This window comes from Lactuca virosa, chromosome 5 (genome assembly GCF_052849685.1).
Source record: "Lactuca virosa cultivar CGN04683 chromosome 5, Lactuca_virosa_CGN04683_v6, whole genome shotgun sequence".
In the NCBI taxonomy this organism is placed as follows: Eukaryota; Viridiplantae; Streptophyta; class Magnoliopsida; order Asterales; family Asteraceae; genus Lactuca; species Lactuca virosa.
The window spans coordinates 429,243,452-429,264,997 of record NC_136430.1 but is presented as its reverse complement, the minus strand read 5'-3'; the positions used below and the strand labels follow the sequence as shown (position 1 = coordinate 429,264,997).

At 39.3% G+C, this 21,546-nt stretch overlaps 1 protein-coding gene across 1 annotated transcript; it reads left to right on the top strand.

Annotated features, from left to right (window-relative positions):
• The first annotated feature begins 14,191 nt into the window (after positions 1 to 14,191).
• On the top strand, positions 14,192 to 17,758 carry LOC145113082 (protein NRT1/ PTR FAMILY 8.2-like). The gene is made up of 5 exons (XM_079049185.1): positions 14,192 to 14,371; positions 14,989 to 15,184; positions 15,336 to 15,553; positions 15,674 to 16,227; positions 16,761 to 17,758. The coding sequence occupies exons 2-5, from the start codon at positions 15,046 to 15,048 to the stop codon at positions 17,587 to 17,589; spliced, it is 1,740 nt and encodes a 579-aa protein (XP_078905311.1). The 5' UTR covers positions 14,192 to 14,371; positions 14,989 to 15,045; the 3' UTR covers positions 17,590 to 17,758.
• The last annotated feature ends 3,788 nt before the right edge of the window (positions 17,759 to 21,546 follow it).

The following is a 21,546-nucleotide window of genomic DNA, read 5'->3' as shown; positions in this document are numbered from 1 at the left end:
CCAACAGCAAAACTTGAAAAACGGCACTCAGGGGCTCCTACTCGTCGAGTGCAAGAACCTACTCGACGAGTAGGATGAGTTTGGTCATGGACTCGTCGAGTCCCCCTATGGACTCGGCGAGTTTATGCTTCAGAATGCATAAAAACAAGTTTTTTTCCACAATTTTGCATCAAGTATCAAACAAACAAGCCTAGACTCTGATACCACTGATGGGTTTTGAGCATTCTAACACTCCTAAGTGTACATGCAACCCTAGAAAACCTTGGATCTATGTTTGTCTAAAATACATGCAAAATACTTTTTCCAAGGTTCATAATCCTATCTAGCATACATGGGGAACTTTAAACATAAAAGATGGCTAGAATTACATACCTTGTAGTTGATTTGATTCCTTGAAAACATTGAGAGCCTAGCACCCCAAGTGTAATGCCTCAAATGTTTCACACAACACCAAATGCTCTTGGAATAAACTTTGAGAGAAATGTATAATACTTGAAATCGGCCTTGCCCTCTTGTCTCACTAGTGTAGCCGATTTTGGTTGCTCTAAGTATGCTTATATAGTGTGTTGCATTAGGGTTACACCATGTAAACCATAATGTGTCATGGCTCTTCATTTCCATGACCCATGGGTTTATAACTCCCATGGAGCATCCTATGGACCTTAGCCCAATTAGATAATCCATGGAGCATCTAGCCCACTATACAAGTATGGATGATTTACACAATCAACCCATATATTTAATTAGTCTCCTTTTGATCACTTAATTAATTCTAGATTAATTCTTGATCAATACTAATTAAATAATACTATTAATATACTAGAATTTATAATATATTAATAAACCACAAGTGTTATTTCTCTTATTTAGTCTATCCAAATGCATGATGCCATGCAACCCAAATGGACCATGCTGGGTCGGGTCAAGTACATACCAGAAGTAGTTATGGACTTAGACTACTCTGAACAACCCAACCCCCGGACGTTTCCGCCGTTTCTTCGGTTCGGGGGTGTGACAGATTGGTATCAGAGCAATGTTTATAGTGAATTGACATATCTAATCATACAAGATATGCAACTATAAATACATTGAGAATAAACTACTCTGAACAAAATAAATAAAATACATACCTATGTGTGCATTATTACAATAACAATAAAAGTCTTTGGAAGAATTGAACGTCGTGGTTATACCCGGACAGTTATGTAGTCGTATTAGGGATAAATATAGCCTGATCAACTATATTTATTCAAAATACGACCAACATGTGTTTGGGAGTGATCATGATGGGCAATGAATCTAGAAACTTACCAACCTCGTATCCAAAAAGTTTTAAGGAACTCAAACATAAACAATTAAAATACTATAGGAGTATTTTAAAATGCTATCTACATACACCCCCTTACACACCTCCACTTCTCGCGCAGACATCATGGCCGAATACCACCAAGGTGACCTTTACTATCAGGCCTTAGTGGCCCACGGGTGGATAGAGGAGGAACCTGAAATGGTTCAAGAGGCAGGTCCAAGGATAGGATCTGAGGAGTATCTAGAGACAGATTATGAGGACGAGGGATCCAATGAGGAGACTGAAGAGGTAGAGAGCGTTGGGGAAGTTCCTAGTGAATCCCACCCTTTAGAGATGATACCAGATTCGCACATAGCACAAGAGGACCCCACAGACCGGACGCGCTAATTGGAGGAGGAAGTTGCCATTCTCAGGCAACAACTTTCTGCATCAGAAGCGAGAGCAGTTCGGGCGGAGCAGGAGGGAGACGAAATCACTCGGGAGATGAGTGAATTGGCTGACCTTTTGGTGCGTCATTTCGACATCTGATCATCAGCACCACCAAACACTTCCCCGCCGCGACTAGGATCCTCTCCACCCACTACCACTATTGTTATGGTTCTCTTTTATGTACTATTATATGTAGGACCGACTTTATGTTTAAGTGACTACACTACTCATAAAGCCGTTATGCTGTCGGATCATATATGTTTCTATGTACTGTACGCCTTCCAAGGCGAATTTTAACGCATTGTACTACAAAGTTTATCATTAATGAAATAGTTCTATGTTTTATTTGTGATGTTGTTATCTTCTATGTGTTCTATTTTCCTTGGTTCATGATATTATACGGATTCACTTATATGTACAATCGAAAACATTACAACCTCTAGATAATAACAATGTGTTCATCGTCCTTCTGTTCCATGACAGAAGATGCCTAGGAGACCAATTCGCAAGAATAACAACATAGCGCCACCACCACCGCCTCCGCCAGAGGTGAACTCTGCTGCTTTCCAAGCAGCAGTCTCGGCTGCAGTCACAGCAGCCTTTGCACATATTCAAATTGGGAACAAGGGTGGCGGTAACGGTCAAGGAACTGGGAGCTCGAACCAAGGGATGAACCAAGGTCCTACAAAGGTATGTACCTACAAAGACTTTTCAAATGACAACGAACATTCAATGGAACGGGAGGCGTGATAACTTTAAAGCGATGGATGGAAAAGATCGAGTCAGTCTTTGAGATCTGCGGATACCCTGAAGAATGCAAGGTGAAATTTGCAGCTTGCACGTTTGTCAACCAAGCGCTTTCGTGGTGGAATGGTCATGTGGAGGCTATGGCACTCCCAGTGGCAAATGTCATGCCATGGGAGGAGCTCAAGGAAATGTTGATGGCAGAATACTGTCCCCATGGGGAAGTACAAAAATTGGAGCAGGAGTTATGGAATCTCACAGTACAAAACTCAGACATCGAGGCTTACATCTCAAGGTTCAGTGAACTAGCCCTTTTGTGCCCGGGTATGATCACATCAGAAGGGAAGAAGATTGAGCGGTTCATTTGGGGATTAACTCTCCGATCCAAGGAAACGTGATTGCGGCGAATCCAGAAACTTTTGACAGTGCGAAAAGGCTAGCTCAGAAGCTTTACGACCATGGCAGCAAGAAAGGATCCAAAACTGCTGAGACCGAGACCAAGAAGGAAGGGGATAACAAGAAAAACAGGGACAACAAACGAAAGGGGTGACAGAACCAGGGATCCTCCAAAAAGCAACAAACCGTAGCAGTCTACGCTGCTACCGCTCAAGTTGCGCAAGCACCAGCTGCTCCAGCCTCATCTGCGCAAACAACTACCAAGCCATACTCTGGAACCCTACCAAAATATAACAAATGCAACAACCACCACCATGACGAGTGAAGAGAAATGCAGTGTACCAACTACAACCGCAAGGGGCACACCGCCCGGTACTGCAGATTTCAACCCCAACAAAACCAACAGCCAAACAACAACAATAACAAAAACAACAACAACAATAACGCAGGGGTCACTCATACTTGTTATGGGTGTGGAGGAACTGGCCATTTTAGACGAAATTGCGCCAAAGCCAACAACCAAGGAGTAAGAGGATCAGGCAGGGTCCTGACTTTGGGTCAAGGAGAGGCAATTCAAGACCCGACGGTTGTTATTGGTACGTTTCCCCTCAACAACAATTACGCATGCATTCTATTTGATAGTGGGGATGAGCGGAGTTTCGTGAATAATAAATTCAAACACTTACTAAACCAACAACCCCAGAAGCTAAGCGAAGCCTTCACGGTGGAGATGGATAATGGGAAAACCGAAACAACCAAAGATGTTTACGTAGGGTGCACATTAACATTAAAGAACCATTCATTTCAAATAGATTTGATGCCAGTAAATATTAGGAGTTTTGATGTGATAACCGGCATGGATTGGTTAAGACCCACCATGCTTATATTATGTGCCACGAAAAGGCCGTTCGCATTCACCTCCCTAACCACGAAACCCTAATAATCTACGGTGATAAACCTGGCACCAATCTCCGTCTTATCTCGTGCATCAAGGCACAAAAATGCCTGCACAAGAAAAATTATGCCTTCCTCGCTCACGTTGTGGATAAAGAAAAAGAGGAAATAAACATTAAAGACATCCCAGTGGCGTGTGACTTTCCGGACGTATTTCCTAAAGACCTTCCGGGAATACCCCCAGAAAGACAGGTCGAATTTCGAATTGACCTAATACCAGGAGCCACATCAACTGCCAAATCACCCTACAGGTTAGCTCCCGCCGAAATGCAGGAGCTATCCAGTCAATTAAGCGAGCTTCTGAACAAAGGATTCATCAGGCCAAGCTTCTTACCCTGGGGAGCTCCGGTCTTGTTTGTCAAGAAGAAGGACGGATCCTTCAGAATGTGCATCGACTATCGAGAGTTGAACAAACTCACCATAAAAAACCGATACCCACTCCCTCGGATTGATGATCTATTTGACCAGCTTCAAGGAGCTATTTATTTCTCTAAAATAGATCTAAGATCCAGTTATCATCAGATCCGAGTCCGAGAAGAGGATATTCCAAAAACTGCTTTCCGAACTCGATACGGCCATTACAAATTCCTTGTTATGCCCTTCGGTCTGACAAATGCCCCTGCAATAATTGTGGACCTCATGAATCGAGTTTGCCGCCCATTCCTCGATAATTTTGTAATCGTCATCATTGATGATATACTCATATACTCTCGAAGTAAGGAGGAGCACGGTCAGCACCTCCGTCAGATCTTGGAAACTCTGAGAGCTGAAAAACTATATGCAAAACTCTCAAAATGTGAGTTCTGGATTCGCAGTGTAAACTTCTTGGGCCATGTAGTCAATGAGGAAGGAATTAATGTGGATCCTTCCAAGATCAAGGCTATTGCAGGCTGGACGATTCCGAAAACACCAACAGAAATCCGGCAATTCTTGGGTCTTGCAGGCTACTACCGAAGGTTTATTCAGAACTTCTCCAAGATAACCACGCCCCTCACCACTCTAACACAAAAAGGCGTACCCTTCAACTGGACGGACAAACAAGAAGCTGCTTTCCAAACCTTGAAGCGAGCTCTCTGTAGTGCTCCAGTGCTATCCTTGCCAGAGGGAACCGAAGACTTTGTAGTATATTGCGACGCTTCGAATCAAGGGTTAGGCTGTGTTCTTATGCAACGTGAAAAAGTGATAGCTTACACATCCAGGCAATTGAAGACACATAAAGTAAATTACACCACCCATGATCTCGAGCTGGGAGTCGTGGTCTTCGCCCTACAGATTTGGAGGCACTACCTCTATGGTACAAAGTGCACCATCTTCACGGACCACAAAAGCCTCCAGCACATTCTAAATCAAAAGGAGCTGAACATGAGGCAGTGAAGGTGGGTTGAGTTGCTAAATGATTATGAATGTGAGATCAGGTACCACCCATGCAAGGCTAACATGGTAGTCAATGCCCTGAGCAGGAAATAATATTCGGGACGCCGGGTGAGAACATTATCGATAACCATCCACTCTCACCTAACTTCACAAATCAAGGAAGCTCAATTAGAGGCATTGAAGCCGGAGAATGCCGCAAATGAAGCACTGCGTGGAATGGATAAGAATCTGGAAGTCAAAGGAGACTGAGCTTATTATTCATGGAACGTATCTGGATCCCAAAATTTGGAGGATTTAGGGAGGTAGTCATGAACGAAGCGCATAAGACGCGATATTCCGTCCATCCAGGTCCCGATAAATTGTACATGGACATTAAACATCATTATTGGTGGCCAAACATGAAAGCAGAGATTGCCACTTACGTGGGCAAGTGTCTCACTTATGCCAAGGTTAAAGTGGAATATCAGAAGCCCTCGGGATTGTTACAACAGCCAGTAAAACCTGAGTGGAAATGGGAAAGGATTACCATCGACTTCATAACCAAATTACCTAAGATAACGGACGGATTGGATGCTATCTGGGTGATTGTCGATAGTCTAACTAAATCCGCCCATTTTCTACCAATAAAGGAGACGTACAAAATGGAGAGGCTAACACGAATCTATATAAAAGAAATTGTGAGACTCCATGGGGTGACGATATCTATTATCTCGGACCGAGATAGTAGATTTACTTCACGATTTTGGCAGTCGCTCCAGAAGGCAATGGAAACACAACTAGATATGAGCACTGCCTACCACCCTCAAACCGACGGCCAAAGCGAACGAACCATACAAACGCTTGAAGATATGCTCTGAGCCTGTGTGATTGATTTCGGCAGGACATGGGATACCTACTTGCCCTTAATTGAGTTCTCGTACAATAACAACTATCACACGAGCATTAAGGTTGCTCCTTTTGAGGCTTTGTATGGTCGCAAATGCAGATCGCCTCTTTGTTGGGCTGAGGTGGGAGACACCGAGTTGGCAAGAGGGCAAACACCAAACAACACTCTTACAGGACCCGAGATCATTCGGGAAACGATGGAGAAAATAGTTCAAATCAAGGCACGACTCCAAGCATCGCGAGACCGACAAAAGAGCTATGCTGATAAACGACTAAAGCGTCTAGAAATTCAATTTGGAGACAGGGTGCTCTTGAAGGTCTCTCCATGGAAAGGGATGATCTGTTTTAGGAGGCGAGGAAAACTAAAAACGTGATACATCGGACCGTTCGAGATTCTTGCCCGGATTGGTCCGGTGGCTTATAAGCTGCAGCTACCTGCGGAGCTCAGCAACGTACACCCCCGTGTTCCACGTGTCGAATCTGAAAAAGTGCTTATCAGATGAAACCCTCTTCGTTCCTCTGGATGAGATCGAAGTAAACGAGAATCTCCTGTTCGTCGAAGAGCCGGTTGAGATAATGGACAGGGAAGTGAAGCGTACAAAACAAAGTCGCATTCCGATTGTGAAGGTTCGATGGAACGCCAAGCGCGGACCAGAATTCACATGGGAACGCGAAGACCAAATGAAGCAAAATTACCCTCACCTTTTCTCTAGTTCCTAAGAACAACTTTCAAAAGAATTTCGGGACGAAATTCCCTCTAACGGGGGGATGATGTCACAACTAGCATTTTTGGCTAGGAAATTCTATCTATGTATGATCAACTCTTGATGTATTTTGTAACTTTAAGATTGATGTCATACATGTTATTCATTTCAAAAACAACTATTCAAATCAAAACTCACTTGTGAGGCCCAAAAACCTAATTCGATACATTTCATACACTCTACTTTGGGGTTGTAACCCTAATTTCCCGGTTCAAACTCTTATTGGACCAGGACCCCCCTTATTGGGCCTAATGGACCAATAAACTTTCAATTGGATTATTTTAGGTTAAGGAACCTCGTTTGGGACCTAGTTGGACCCACACCCATTAAACTATAACATTTTGGACCTAAAATATCTCACTTTGTTTTCATGGACCTTACTAGGCCGAAAATCACATAATTAATTGTGATGGGCCGAAAACCCATTCTTTTTGTCATATTGGGCCGTAAACACATAGTTGGGCCCACATGGATCAAAACTCCCTAATGGGCCAATGCAAGAACAAGCCCAAGGTCCATATTTTCCTTTTCCCCCTCTCATTCTCGGTTTTTATAAAAAAAAGATAATATGGGATTAATTAGAGCATGACACCTCACTAATACCTTCCATACAACCATGCAATACACATCATGTATCTAGACCATCTCATACTTCCATGCAACATCATTTCCCATTCCCTCCCTTCTCCCTTCTTAATTCTCGGCCGAAGCCACCTCTCACCACCTCTCCTCACTCAAACTTCTTCAAACATTCTCCATCTTTAACTTAAGAAATTCCTCTTTTCATCCTTCCAAATTTTTGTGGGTTTGTTTGTGTGCATCTAGAACTCTTCATCAAAGCACATTCATTCTTGGTAAGTTCTTGTTTAACTCTATGGTTTAACTTCAAGTTTACACTAAAAATCTTCCCTTAAACCACTCTTATTTCGTGTTTATGCTACTAGAACTACCCACATCTTCAAGATCTCTTCAAGGTGCTTGCTAGGCCGAAAACACCTTCTTCACTTCTTCAAAAACCGATCCATCACCCCAAAGTGAGTTCATACCCCTTGTTTTCGGTTTTATATTGTTTTTGGGGGAGGATACAAGTTGCTTTGTGTTAGATCTATGTGTTTATGTATGTATATATGTGTTTTTCCATGTTATATGTTGTGATTATGTGCTAAAACCTCATGAAACTCGAAATTGCTAACAAAACTTGGTGATATTTGCAAACTAAATCATTACATGCAACTTACTATGAAAATGATAAGTTTAAAACATGTTATGATAACTGGAAAACAATCCAAAACCGTTTAAGGGGCCATTTTTGACAAATAAACAAAAAGGTGAAGCCTATAGGACATTCATGGTTTTTCAAGGACCAAAAGAGTCATTTTTATATAAAAATGGGTCTTAAAGATATTTATGGTTTTAAAAGGGCCAAAAGTGTTAATTTTCACAAAATGGGCTTAAAGTTGGGCCTTCACGGTTTCATGGGCTAAATTTGTAAGCTTTTGACTTTTGTGGGTTAAATTTTCATTTTAAACAAATTTGAGCCAAAAATGTAATTTTTCGGTTAAATGGGTTGAAAATGTAAATTTTATTAAACTTGGGCCGAAAAGGTTAAATTTCTATACATTTGGGCTGCAAATGTCAATTTTCATCAAAATTGGGCCGAAAATGTTAATTCTAACAAAAATTGGGTAAAAATGTTATTTTATTTAAAATAAGCCCTTAAATGTAAACTTTTGGTCTTAATGGACCTAAAGTGTCATTTTTACCAAAAATGTGCCTAAATTGTTAATTTTCGGCTTAATGGGTCAAAAATGTCATCATTACAAAAAGTGGGCCTTTTATGTCATTTTGGTAAACAATTGAGCTTAAACAACCATCGTAATAACAAACGGACTAAATACGTCATTTTCACTTTTATTGGGCCTGGAATATACCTTACATGTTTATTGGGCCTTAGTGGTCCATTTACATGTTTATTGGGCGTGGAATATACCTTACATATTTATTGGGCCTTAGTGGTCCATTTACATGCTTAGTGGGCCTGGAATATACCTTACATATTTATTGGGCCTTAGTGGTCCATTTACATGCTTATTGGGCCTAGAATATACCTTACATGTTTATTGGGCCTTAGTGGTACATTTACATGCTTATTGGGCCTGGAATATACATTACATGTTTATTGGGCCTTTGTGGTCCATTCACATGCTCGTTGGGCCTTGTAAACTTAAAACATACACGGAAACATTATTTTGAAACGGTAAACAATGTGATACACTGTTCGCGTAGATTTAGTTAAGGTTCCTGTGAGACGTTCTTTCATCTGTACCTACCTAGTGTACAACCTTTAGTCCTGTAGTTATAACCAGAGTCTCCTGGAGGGAGAGTGAGAGTTTGTGTATAGATCTATACGGGGTTGACAACCCCGCACCCGAGCTGTTCGCTACAGCTAGACTAGGACAGTCTAGGGTGACAAATGTCTTACCTTAAACAAGCGACGCCTGAAAAACATCATGACAGACAGATCAGTCATATCAAGTATGGTTATAACGAATCACATAGAAATTAACTCCATTGTAAAATTTACGGAATACATAAACAATTATGCAGTTGCGATACTATACAAACACCATTCTACGGTCTTAGGGTTTTAAGACCACAACACTTTTATAAACAGAAAATATCGGATTTTCTGAGAAAACACACAATTATACATTACCTTCTACTTACAACAGAAAACATAGGAATTCTGGAATACACTCTTTATACATTTTCAAAACAAAAACACACATGCTTTAATACAAGATTTGATACAAAGCGTTTAAAACATTTATTTCTTTTACAGAAAATATCGTATTTTTTGGTTTTTACAAAATGATACAAACTTTTCATACAAATATGCTTATGAACTCACCAACGTTATATATGTTGACCATTTTCAAAACAACTTGTATTCTCAGGAAATCGTTAAGCAGGTTGGCCTTCAAGAACTCATGGATTTTGATGTATTTTTGCTATCATCATACACTTATATTTTGGGAAGGTACTTTTGTAAACTAAAACACTGATGTAAACAATGACGGTTGTATTATTGTATGTATGATGATGATGTTGTCTTGATTCAATTATATACATTGTGATGGTATTACAAGATGAAGGCACCCAACCCACGGACGTTTCCGACGTTTCTTCGGTTCGGGGGTGTGACAGTTTTATACATTAAGCTATAAATTAAAAGTAACTGCAAAACAGGTGTTACATAAGGGATCCTACCAATTTGCGAAAATAAGGATGGAGGCTAGGGTTTGAAGAACCCTAACCATTTTTGAAAATTTTAAGCCTTTGTGCTTAATTTCCATAAACCCTAATTTTGATCTATTCATTTTTATGCATAATCAAATAGAAAATTAAGGCTCTGATACCATTGATGAGTTTTCTAGGTTATAAAAATTCATGTAGCGGAAAAACACTTAAACCCTTAATTTCACATGCAACCTAGAAAGGATCTATGGTTTCTCTATTGATAGCTATAAACTATGAATATCAAGAAACCCTAGGAAACTCTAGTATAATAGAAACTACAAGAAGGATTAGAGTTACATACCTTTTGATTACTATAACAATTAATCAACCAAAATCTTCCTTTGAGTTCCTTGGAAAGCAAGCACCAAAAACTTGGATGCCTCTAATGGCTTGTACCTAAAACCCTAACAACTAGAAGACTTGAGGAGAGAGGAGGCTTAGAGAAAAATTTTGGCTCTTGAAAATTAGATGGAGTGGACGAAAATATAAGACCCTAGGGGTCCTATTTATAGCTGATGAGGAAGCCTTAGATAACCCTAATTTGAATATAATAATAATATCTTAAATTGGGTAATTATCCAACTCCTTAATTATCCAGTGAGATTAATCTAGAAACCCTAAAACACATAGCCAAAATCGGCCATGCATAGAAGGTTCTAGAAAACCTATCTTGCTCAACCATTGAACAATTACAACTCAGTCCATACACTTGTAATTAATTCTAATTAACCTGTAATTAATTCTAATTAATTTTTGATTAATTATTAATTAATTATTACTATTTCTAATCAATATATTAATCATATAATATATTAATAAATTATTTGTTATAATTTATTAATCATATAATAAATTAACAAATCAGTATCTCTCTCTAAAAGTCATTCTATTTAGTTACCGATTATGAGGGCAACCCAAAAAAGATTTTTCTTCTAATTCAAGAATACCAATTTAGTTATTAGCTTAGACACTTTTATCCAACATTTTAGGTTGCAGGGCTGCCCCCCCCCCCTCCCCCCTCACTATTTATCTTGGAGTTGATGTTAGCGCTAATATGAAGCTTAAGAAGAACTGGAGACCTGTCACTGATAAAGTGCAAGGTAAGCTTTCGGTTTGGAAATCTAAAGCCCTTTCTTTTGGTGGCAGATTGACTCTCGTGAAATCAGTCATTGGTAGTATGCCTTTGTTCTATTTTTTTATTTTTCAGGCTCCTCCCTCTGTTATTGATTTACTGGAAAAGACCCGTAGAAGATTCTTATGGGGAGGGTCGGAGGAAAAAATAAAATTAGTTGGGTTGCTTGGAAACATGTTCTCTCAGATAAAGAGATGGGCATGCTTGGTGTTGGTTCCCTCACGAGCCTTAACATCGCCTTATTATGCTTGGATTTGGAGATTAAAAACGGAGAGCTCTTCCCTATGGCAGCAAGCTATCTGCGGGATCCATAATCTCTTCCGCAAGCCTATCTCCATTCTTTCCAAACGTTCCATTCCGGATGTGTAGAGTAATTTGGTGAAGAGAATGGACTCCTTGGAAGAATTTGGCATTGATTTCGCGGATTTTATTTCCTTCAAAACTGGATCAGGTTGCAAGACTCTTTTTTTGTTGGATAACTGGACTAGAGGGGGAACTTTAGCTACTCGGTTTCCTCTTTTATTTGAACTGGACAAACGTACATCTTGTTTTCTTGCTGATAAGTTATCGTCTCATGGTTTTACTTGGGCTTGGAATAAAAACCGCAACCTCCCGTTGGTGGTGCGGGAGTTGGGCCAACTTTATGGGATACTTGATGGGTGTGTCCTCTCCATGGGATCCGACACTTGGAGGTCCAACCTTTCTAAGGACAGGCTGTTTTACATTCATGATATTCAAAAGCTTACTGACTCCAAGATTATTATAGGAGTTCCCAACCCAACGGTTTGGATCCATTAGCCCCTCTTAAAGTCGTTTGTTTTGTGTGGAGGGCTAGTATGGATCATATCCCTTCTTCCGTTGCCATTTCTAGACGAGGGCTTAGAGTGGCTTCTATCAAGTGTCATTTGTGTACTAATGTGGATGATGGGACGGACCACTTGCTTCTTAGTTGTGATTTTGCTAAGTGTTTAACTGGATCTTTCGGTGGTATAATGTTCCCTTTAACGGTTTCGCTTCGGTGTCGGACACTTTGAACTTTGCTGCTAAATGGGGGAATTGCCTGAAAAAAGAAGGATCCTTCTCTCCATCTTGTACGAAGGTTTTTGGAGTATTTGGAAGAGTAGAAATGATAAAATCTTTAAACTGGTTCACACCTTTCCCACCAAGGTCGCGGACGATATCATGGTTATGGTGCTTGGGTGGGTAAAGTATAAGGCTAGTTTAAGAATTGTAATTGGACCAATTGGTATTGTTCCCTTGCATCATGTAACTTCAGTTTGTTCTACTTTGTTCTTCGGGGTTGGTGTCGTTTCGGTGATGTTGGTTTTTTGTTTGTTCGTTGTGTGTCTTTTTATTGTAGCCTTATGTCATCCGTTATACCCACCACATACCATATATGTGGTGGGTGCCACATCAACACCACATTCCCTTACCACTAACATGGGATCAATGTTTTAAAAACCGGTTTGAACCGGCCGGTTGAACCGGTAATCGGAGAAGGGAGCGGTTCAACTATCACCGGTTTTATGTCTATTTCTGAACCGGATCGAACCGGCCGGCTTTTACAAAAATCCGGTTGAACTGTTTCAATTAAACCGGTTGAACCGGTTAAATTAAATAAAAACACATGGAATTGAAACCTTTTGCATAATAAACTTTGGTAGTTTTTTCACATTTATTAAAAATTTTCTAAATAAAAGCACATGATAAATGTTATGAAGTTTTTTGATACGTTTATTTTCATCTAGAACTTTATGTTATTGATCTAAACTTATGGTTATGAGTTATTTTAATATATGGAGATTGATCTACAACTTATTTTCATGTGTATTTTAATGTTCGAACTTGTTGACATCAAATTATTGATTTGTGTATGTATGTATGTATACGAAAATACAAAAAAAATATGAAAATTATAGAAACCGGTTTACTCAACGGTCGAACCGGAAACCGGTCACCATACCGGTTCAACCAAAAAACCGGTTTTTAAAACATTGCATGAGATACCTACCACTAACACACCACTCCACCTCATTTTTTTTAATTAAATTTAATTAAAAAATACATTAAAAAACATATAATTTTTTTTTAAATACTAATTATAAAAATAAGTTATTTAATAATAATAATAATAAGAATAATATTTTAAATAAATGAAATTACTTAAATAATTAGGAAATATAAATCCAAAGTTTATTTTGTCATTTTAGAAACTATTTATGTTAAAGGATTTCTGGTCAGGGGAATTTTCTATCAATTGACTATATCTCAGGGGTAAAAGTTGCCAAGACTTACAAACTATGTCTTCTTCCCCAACAAAAATACCCAGCTCGCAGTGCTCATTTTCTCTGTTTCAGTTCTCTAAATGAGCAATCCAACCTCATTGGTCGTTTTGATTCGTGATGCCTACCACTGAAGACCACGAGCACGGAGAACCACGATGGTTCGGGTTAGTGTGCACGGACCACGGTCGTGGCCAGCTAGACCACGAGACCCACCGTGGTCTGTATACCAGTAGGCCTTACGACCCTTGTTCTTTTTATTTTATTTTTAAATTTGGCTAAAAGACATAAAGAATAATAATGAATTATAGGGGGTGTTTGGCTTAGCTTTTCACAGCCCAAAAGTCATTTTTGGAAAAGTTACAAAAAGTCAGGTTTTTCTGAATTTTTCAAAAAGTTCATTTTCCTTGTATCAAAACTCCAAAAATAACTTTTAAAACTAGTTTTGCCAAACATCTTTTATTTTTTTTTCTTTTCCAAAAAGGACTTTTGGCTGTGAAAAGCTAACCCAAACACTCATAGATTAAACAATAACCACTTGACATATTTTTAAAAAAGAAAATTGTAATATTTTGGAAACTGAAATAAAGAAACATTAAAGTCGTGAGAGAGCATTAATATCTTTTGAATCTTCTGCCATAGCCACTTAAGATTCCTCGGTCATCAATACAGTATGATAAAGAAAGGGAAGTGGAAATCAGTTCTCATTATTAAACACCAATTTCTCTCTTGATAAACCCTCTTCTCAAACCATTTTCTCAGTAGAGTGTTCTTAATCCAAATGAAACTTCCATTAATTCAGGTACACCTTCACCTCTCTATCATTTTCCCCCTTAAATTTCTTCTCTTTCTTGTTTAGGATTATGTTTTAGAAAAGGGTTCTTGATTTTGAACTTCAGTGTTAATGAATATAACAGATTCCAAGTGTTTTCGATATTTTTCTGGTTAGGGTTTGGTTTCTTTGTTGCTTATCTGGTTTTTTCTCCTTACTCAGTTGAAATTTGATTTACAATTCGTGCTCAGTTTTTGGTATCAAATATTTCATTTGGATACTCATTATATTGATTTTGTAAGAAAAACTATGGGAATCCTAGTATTGCTCGCTATTGATGTATATATATTGCGGGTTTTTTAAGTTTCATGAATGAAATTGCAACATTTCCGTTTTTTGGAAAGTCTCCAAGTTAGAAATAATTAAACATATAATTGATTTTATCTTGACTACATCGAGTGGGATTGATTTGGGATCACAAGATTCTTTTTTTTTTTTTTTCTTTATCTTTCTTTTCAAAGTGAATCTTTTTTGGAAGAATTACATGTTGTAAAGTTTACTTAATTTAGATTTATTCCTGACATTGATTATTTGGCTTTCCATCTCATCGTTGCTAATTATTGTGCATGTTTCCTATAAATTTGCAGATAATTGAGAATTTCTTGTGAATCTAACCCGATTTAGGGTTATAAGAACTCTAAATTATGGCTGAAATAAGAGATGCATCCGCTAAGGTCGATACAGAAGAAGATATATACACTAAAGATGGCACAGTTGATTATAGAAACAATCCTGCTAACAAGAACACCACAGGAACTTGGAAGGCGTGCCCTTTTATTCTTGGTATATCCTTTTATCTCAAAATTAAATTTTGACTTTAGAGAGTCAAACTAGTACATCTAATAGATAAATTTGAAGCAACTTATCTTAAATTTTGTAATTTCCAAATTAGTCCTGCTAAAAGACCATTTTGACGATTGAATATGTTTAACAGGAAACGAATGTTGTGAAAGATTGGCATATTATGGAATGAGCATGAATCTTTTGCTTTATTTTAAAAATAACCTTCATCAACATAGTGCTACTGCCTCCAAAAACCTCTCGAATTGGTCCGGAACTTGTTATACCATGCCATTACTAGGGGCATTTCTGGCAGATGCGTATTTAGGCAGATATTGGACCATTGCCATCTTCTCTATCATCTATGTTGTGGTAAACTTTAGATCTCCTAAAAACTTTCTTTATTAAGTCGTTCTTTCTTCTTTTCATTTAAAAAGAATCACCCATATCCAGCTTACCAGATTAATTTATCTTTTCGACGTTATTTTCTAGGGAATGACTTTGTTAACAGTATCAGCATCAGTTTCGGGACTTAAGCCAACTTGTATCTCAAAAGAGAACTGCCATGCTTCCGATATAGACGTTGCTTTAACCTTTTTATCATTGTATCTAGTGGCCCTAGGAACCGGGGGGATCAAACCATGTGTCTCATCCTACGGTGCAGATCAATTTGATGATGCGGATGAGGTTGAAAAGAAGCACAAAAGTTCTTTCTTTAATTGGTTTTATTTCTCAATTAATATCGGTGCATTAGTTGCATCATCACTTCTTGTTTGGATTCAAGATAATGTGGGTTGGGGTTGGGGGTTTGGGATTCCGGCCGTGGCCATGGCGATTGCGGTCGGGTCGTTCTTTTCCGGTACCCGATTGTATCGGAATCAGAAGCCAGGTGGAAGTCCGTTGACCAGGATTTGCCAGGTCATCGTGGCTTCCTGGAGGAAACGTAGGGTCCGCGTGCCCGAGGACACATCGGTTTTGTATGAGACCACCGATGCAAAGTCTGCTATTGTTGGAAGCCGTAAACTTGATCACACCAAAGATTTTAGGTAATCAAATTACGGGTATCCACAAATATATTTTTACATAAAGTGTTGTCAGGATAAATGATGTCATGTCTAAAGATTATAAAATTATTTGAGGAAATATATCAAAGCAAATTTTAGTTATAAAATTATTTGAGGAAATATATCAAAGCAAAATTTAGAAAAATAGAAAGTACCTTCGACTATATTAAGGTTGTGTTTGACGCGGCACAACTAGCTTATTTTTCGAGTTTTTTTAAGTTGTGTAAACCAAAAAATAATTTATAAGCTAGCTTTTTAAAAAAATTTCAAATATACCCTTAATTATTATAAAAATCATAGTTTTTTTTAAATATCGTTTTATGTCATTTTATATCTTTCGGTTAGTTTTTCAGCTATTTTTTACCGATCATTTTTTTATCAGCTAAGTTATAAACTATCAACTGGTTTTTCAGTTATTACATGAGTAAAAAAATAAGAGAACATCACAAACTTTGTGATTTTCCCAAAAATATAAAACATTGATTAATTCTAAAATGTGTCATCTTTTCTTGTAGTTTCTTGGACAAGGCAGCAATGGAGTTACAGTCGGATCATGTGAAGGAATCCGTAGACCCATGGAGGCTTTGCACGGTGACCCAAGTGGAGGAATTGAAATCCATCATCAAACTGCTTCCGATATGGGCCACAGGTATCATCTTCAGCGCAGTTTACAGTCAAATGAGCAATCTCTTCGTTCTTCAAGGTTCTTACATGGACATCACGATCAACAACTTCGAGATCCCACCAGCATCACTCAACATATTCGACACCCTTAGTGTACTTTTCTGGGTCCCGATTTACGACCGGATGATTGTACCCTTTGCCCGGAAATACACCGGCCACAAATCAGGAATCACCCAGCTCCAACGAATGGGAATAGGATTAGTAATTTCGATCTTTGCAATGGTATCAGCTGGTGTTTTGGAAGTAATCAGGCTCGGGATTGTGCGCAGAAACAACTATTACGATTACGAACACATACCCATGTCGATTTTCTGGCAGGTTCCGCAGTATTTCTTGATTGGTTGTGCGGAAGTGTTCACATTCATCGGACAATTGGAGTTTTTCTATGATCAAGCGCCTGATTCGATGAGGAGTTTGTGTTCTGCTTTATCGCTCACGACTGTTGCGTTAGGGAATTACTTGAGTTCATTGCTGGTGACGATTGTGATGAGTATTAGTACGAAGGGAGGGAAACCAGGGTGGATACCGGATAATTTGAATCGAGGGCAATTGCAGAATTTCTTCTGGCTTTTGAGTGTTCTAAGTGTGTTGAATCTGGGAGCTTATCTTCTTGTGGCTAAATGGTACACTTACAAGCGGCCATTGGGGACTCTTCGTTAGGAGGTACAGAGGTATAGAATTGGTTTGTGGGAGGGTGTGGTTTGAACTTGTCAATTTGATGTTTGTTTAAGTTTCTGAAGCTTTTGTGTGCGTCGATTGTCATTGTAATGGTAAGGTAACCAACAAATAATGGGTGATATGAATATGATAAAGGAATGAATTACAAGAATTTGATGTTGTCGCTCGAATATGCATATTGAATCCTCCCAACTGGACTAGAGTTGTAATCGAATTGGTTTTAATGGAATCTGCTTAAGTTGGTGGAACACCTGATGCTTAACTAAATAACTTGGAGAAAGCGACATTCATTTAGTCAATTAAGCAACGGATACTCGCAAATTTGACTGCATGTTTTGCTTAGGAGAATGCTAAAAAACTAAATAATTCAACTTCACAAAAGTGAGCACCGAATCGAAATGGGTTGTTTCGGACCCAATAACTGATGCATATATGTCCATTTAAATGATCTTTTTAATAAAAATCTGAAATGTGGTAACCAACATTTCCTAGAACAATGTTTTGGATATTAATTAGAATATCTCCAATAATCTCTTTGACTGGATAGTGAAGTATACAGCGAAATATATACATGGGTAGTTGAGTACAAGGCCATTTGGGCCGAGAGACAACACTACGAAATAGACCTGCACAAAATGCCCGGTCTCGGACCGAACCCGTAAAAAGACCACTGGACTGGTCTAAAACAAGACTGGACCGAAAAAAGACCGGTTCGAGACCGTCCAAGACCGGTCCAAGAAAAACCGGACTGTTCTAAGACCAAAAAAAAGACCGGACCATTCAAAGACCGACAAAAGACCGGTCCGACACCGACCCGAGACCAAGACCGATCTCAAAAAGACAGGAAGTCAAAGTTAATAAATATATCATTTTTGTGTTAGTTACACAATTTTTAATCACACTATCTATCTTGATTTCCTTTTTTCTTTTATTAAACTTTAGTGTATTATTTTTAATAAAGTTTAAATTATCATTTTGGTGTTAATCACACATTTGTTAAGGGAAAGACTCAAAACCGAAACTAAAAAAATCAACAAATACTAAAACTGGGCCGAAAAAACCTGAAAACCGAACCGAAAAATGTGCATAGGATGACCTCGAGACTAGACCGAAAAGACCGATACCGGTCTTTTTGGGACCGGACCGAAAAAAGACTGACACGAAACTGGACGGGACCGATCCTAAAAAGGCCGGACCGTGCCAAGACCGACCACAAAAAGACCAGACCGTTTCGAGACCGACCCGAGACCGGTCCAAGACCGCAAATGTGCAGGTCTACTACAAAAGAGGCTACACATGTGGGGTAATACACACTAAATACAAATATGCTAACATCCTTTGCAGTTTAATCGGGAGGAGATTGACTGACATTCAAACTAGAACATAAATCCGTGAATAAACTCGTAGGAAGACCTTTGGTGAAGTTATCGACATATTGAGCGGTGGATGGAACATGAAGTACGTAAATGTGGCCGAGAGCAACTTTGTCACGAACAAAGAGAATATCAATCTCGATGTGCTTTGTCCTTTGATGTTGAACCGGATTGGAGTACATATAGACCGTGCTAATGTTGTCACAATAGACAATGGTCGTCGTAGGAGTAGGACAACGTATCTCAAGTAAAAGATTACGAATCAAAGACGTCTCTGCAACGACGTTGGCAACGCCGCGGTACTTCACTTCAACATTGGATCAGGAGATGGTATCTTGTCTTTTGGAGGATCATGAAATGAGGTTGTCCCCGAGAAATACATAGTATCCGGAGGTAGAGCGAAGAGTGACCAACATCCGAATAAGCAACTAAAGACTCAGTTGGGGGGGTGCATGTATTCCATGATCTAAAGTACCCCGTAAGTATCGAAGAATCCTTTTTAGAGCGTGAAGATAGGGTCCGAGAGGATCATGCATGTACATATATATTTGCTGGACAACAAATGCAATGTCGGGTCTCGTGAAGGTGATATACTGGAGCGCTCCTGCAAGACTACAAAAGGAATAGGATTTGCAACTGGAGAATCGGTGGAGTCCAATTTGTAATCTGGTTCGACAGGAGTACGATAAGGATTACAGTTCACTATGTTGGCTCGCTCAAGTATCTATGTCGCATACTTTGTTAAGATAATAAAAGACCTGCAGATAAGCAAACAACATAGATACAAAAAAAATAGTTAAGCGACCCAACATCTTTTATGGAAAACTCATGGTCGAGTTTGGTTGTGATATGCTAAAGAAGACATGTAGAAGATGTTGTAAGAATAATATCGTAAGCACACAATAATAAATAAGTTTTCGCCTCAGCAGTGTGCATGATGAATAGAGACAGATTTGTACGACTGTGCTGAAAACCGACCGTCAGGGCATGTTGAGAAAAACGGTGGTACCAGGCTCTCGGGGCCTTCTTCAGGCCACATAAGGATTACTGAAGGTGACATGCATAATTTGGGAATTGAGTGTCTTGAAAACCAGGCGGCTAATGCATATATACAGTCTCCTGTAAGTGGTTGTGAAGAAACGCATTCTTTACATCAAACTGGTGAATGTGCCAATGTCTCGAGACCACAATGTTGAGAACAGTGTGCATGGTAGTCAGTTTAACAACCAAACTAAATGTCTCATCACAGTCAATACCATGCTGCTGACTGCATCCGTTCGCTAGTAGTCTGGCCTTGTAGTGAGCGATATATATATATATATATATATATATATATATATATATATATATATATATATATATATATATATATATATATATATCCATGTTCATTAAACTTATGGCGAAACAACCACATAGATATGAAAATATTGACCTTAGCGGGTTGAGGAACAAGACTCTAAGTCTTATTTGAGATAAGTTCACTATACCTGACGCCAGTTCGGGTCCTTAATAGCCTACATATGTGACTGTTTGATAGGGAAAAGGAGGAGACATGAAGATTGAGTTTACAAATGGGTTTGACGATCCTACTCTTTAGACGAGTGTTCATGTGATGAACATGAAGAGGAGATGGAGTGAGTTGGGTGGATGTTGTGAAGGAACAAGAGGAGGGGCAACCTGCGGAGGATGGGGTGAAGGTGCAGAATTGGTGGGGGAGTGAGATAAGGGTGGATTTGGTGCGGATGAATTTGTAAATGTGTGGGTCGGGTCATGTGAATGGGCAGTAGTGGGTGAGGAAGTATGAAAGTGAAAGGGTGAAGGGCTATCAAATATGTCATCGAGAAAGTCATATGGTGGAGGATCGTTTGGGGCGACGACTTGGAAGGGAAATGTGTTTTCGTCAAAAATAACATGACGAGAGAATATGACATTGCACGTGGAAAGATCAAGGCATCGATGGCCGCAATGATGGGTTGGATACCCAAGGAAAGCGCACGGTGATGATCGTGGTTCAAGTGTAACACCTTGTTCTGAATTGACTCCTAGTCTGAGGCTATGGCCCGAAGGCCGGTCATCATAAGGATTATGACTTTTGAAAAGGGTAAGATCTAGGCCATTTTGGGTGCGAGTGATGTATTAGAAGCGATCCGGATGTTCGGTTTGTGTTTTGGAGCCTAAGGGTATTTCGGTAAAGTGTTAGTTTGGGCTTTTGTGGAAAATGGACTTTTGTTCGGAAGGTCTTGAGGAAGACATGATTTGATAAAAGTTTAGGGCTTCTCGTTACCTTTTCGTGGATATAAGGATCGCCGAAAACGGATTTATAACGAAGAAGTTATGGCCTTCGGAAGTTTGGTGGTTTCAGGCTTAGCCGAGTACGCTGGGCGTACACAAAGAGTACGCTGGGCATACTAGTGAAGAAGGCAGTATGCTGGGCGTACTGATCAGGATGGTCGCGAATGTTCTTCGGAGTACGCTGGGTGTACCATATGTACGTTGGGCGTACGCCAACCAGACCTGAACCCTATTTTAGGGTCTTGGACCCTATTTAAACACCTTATCTCAT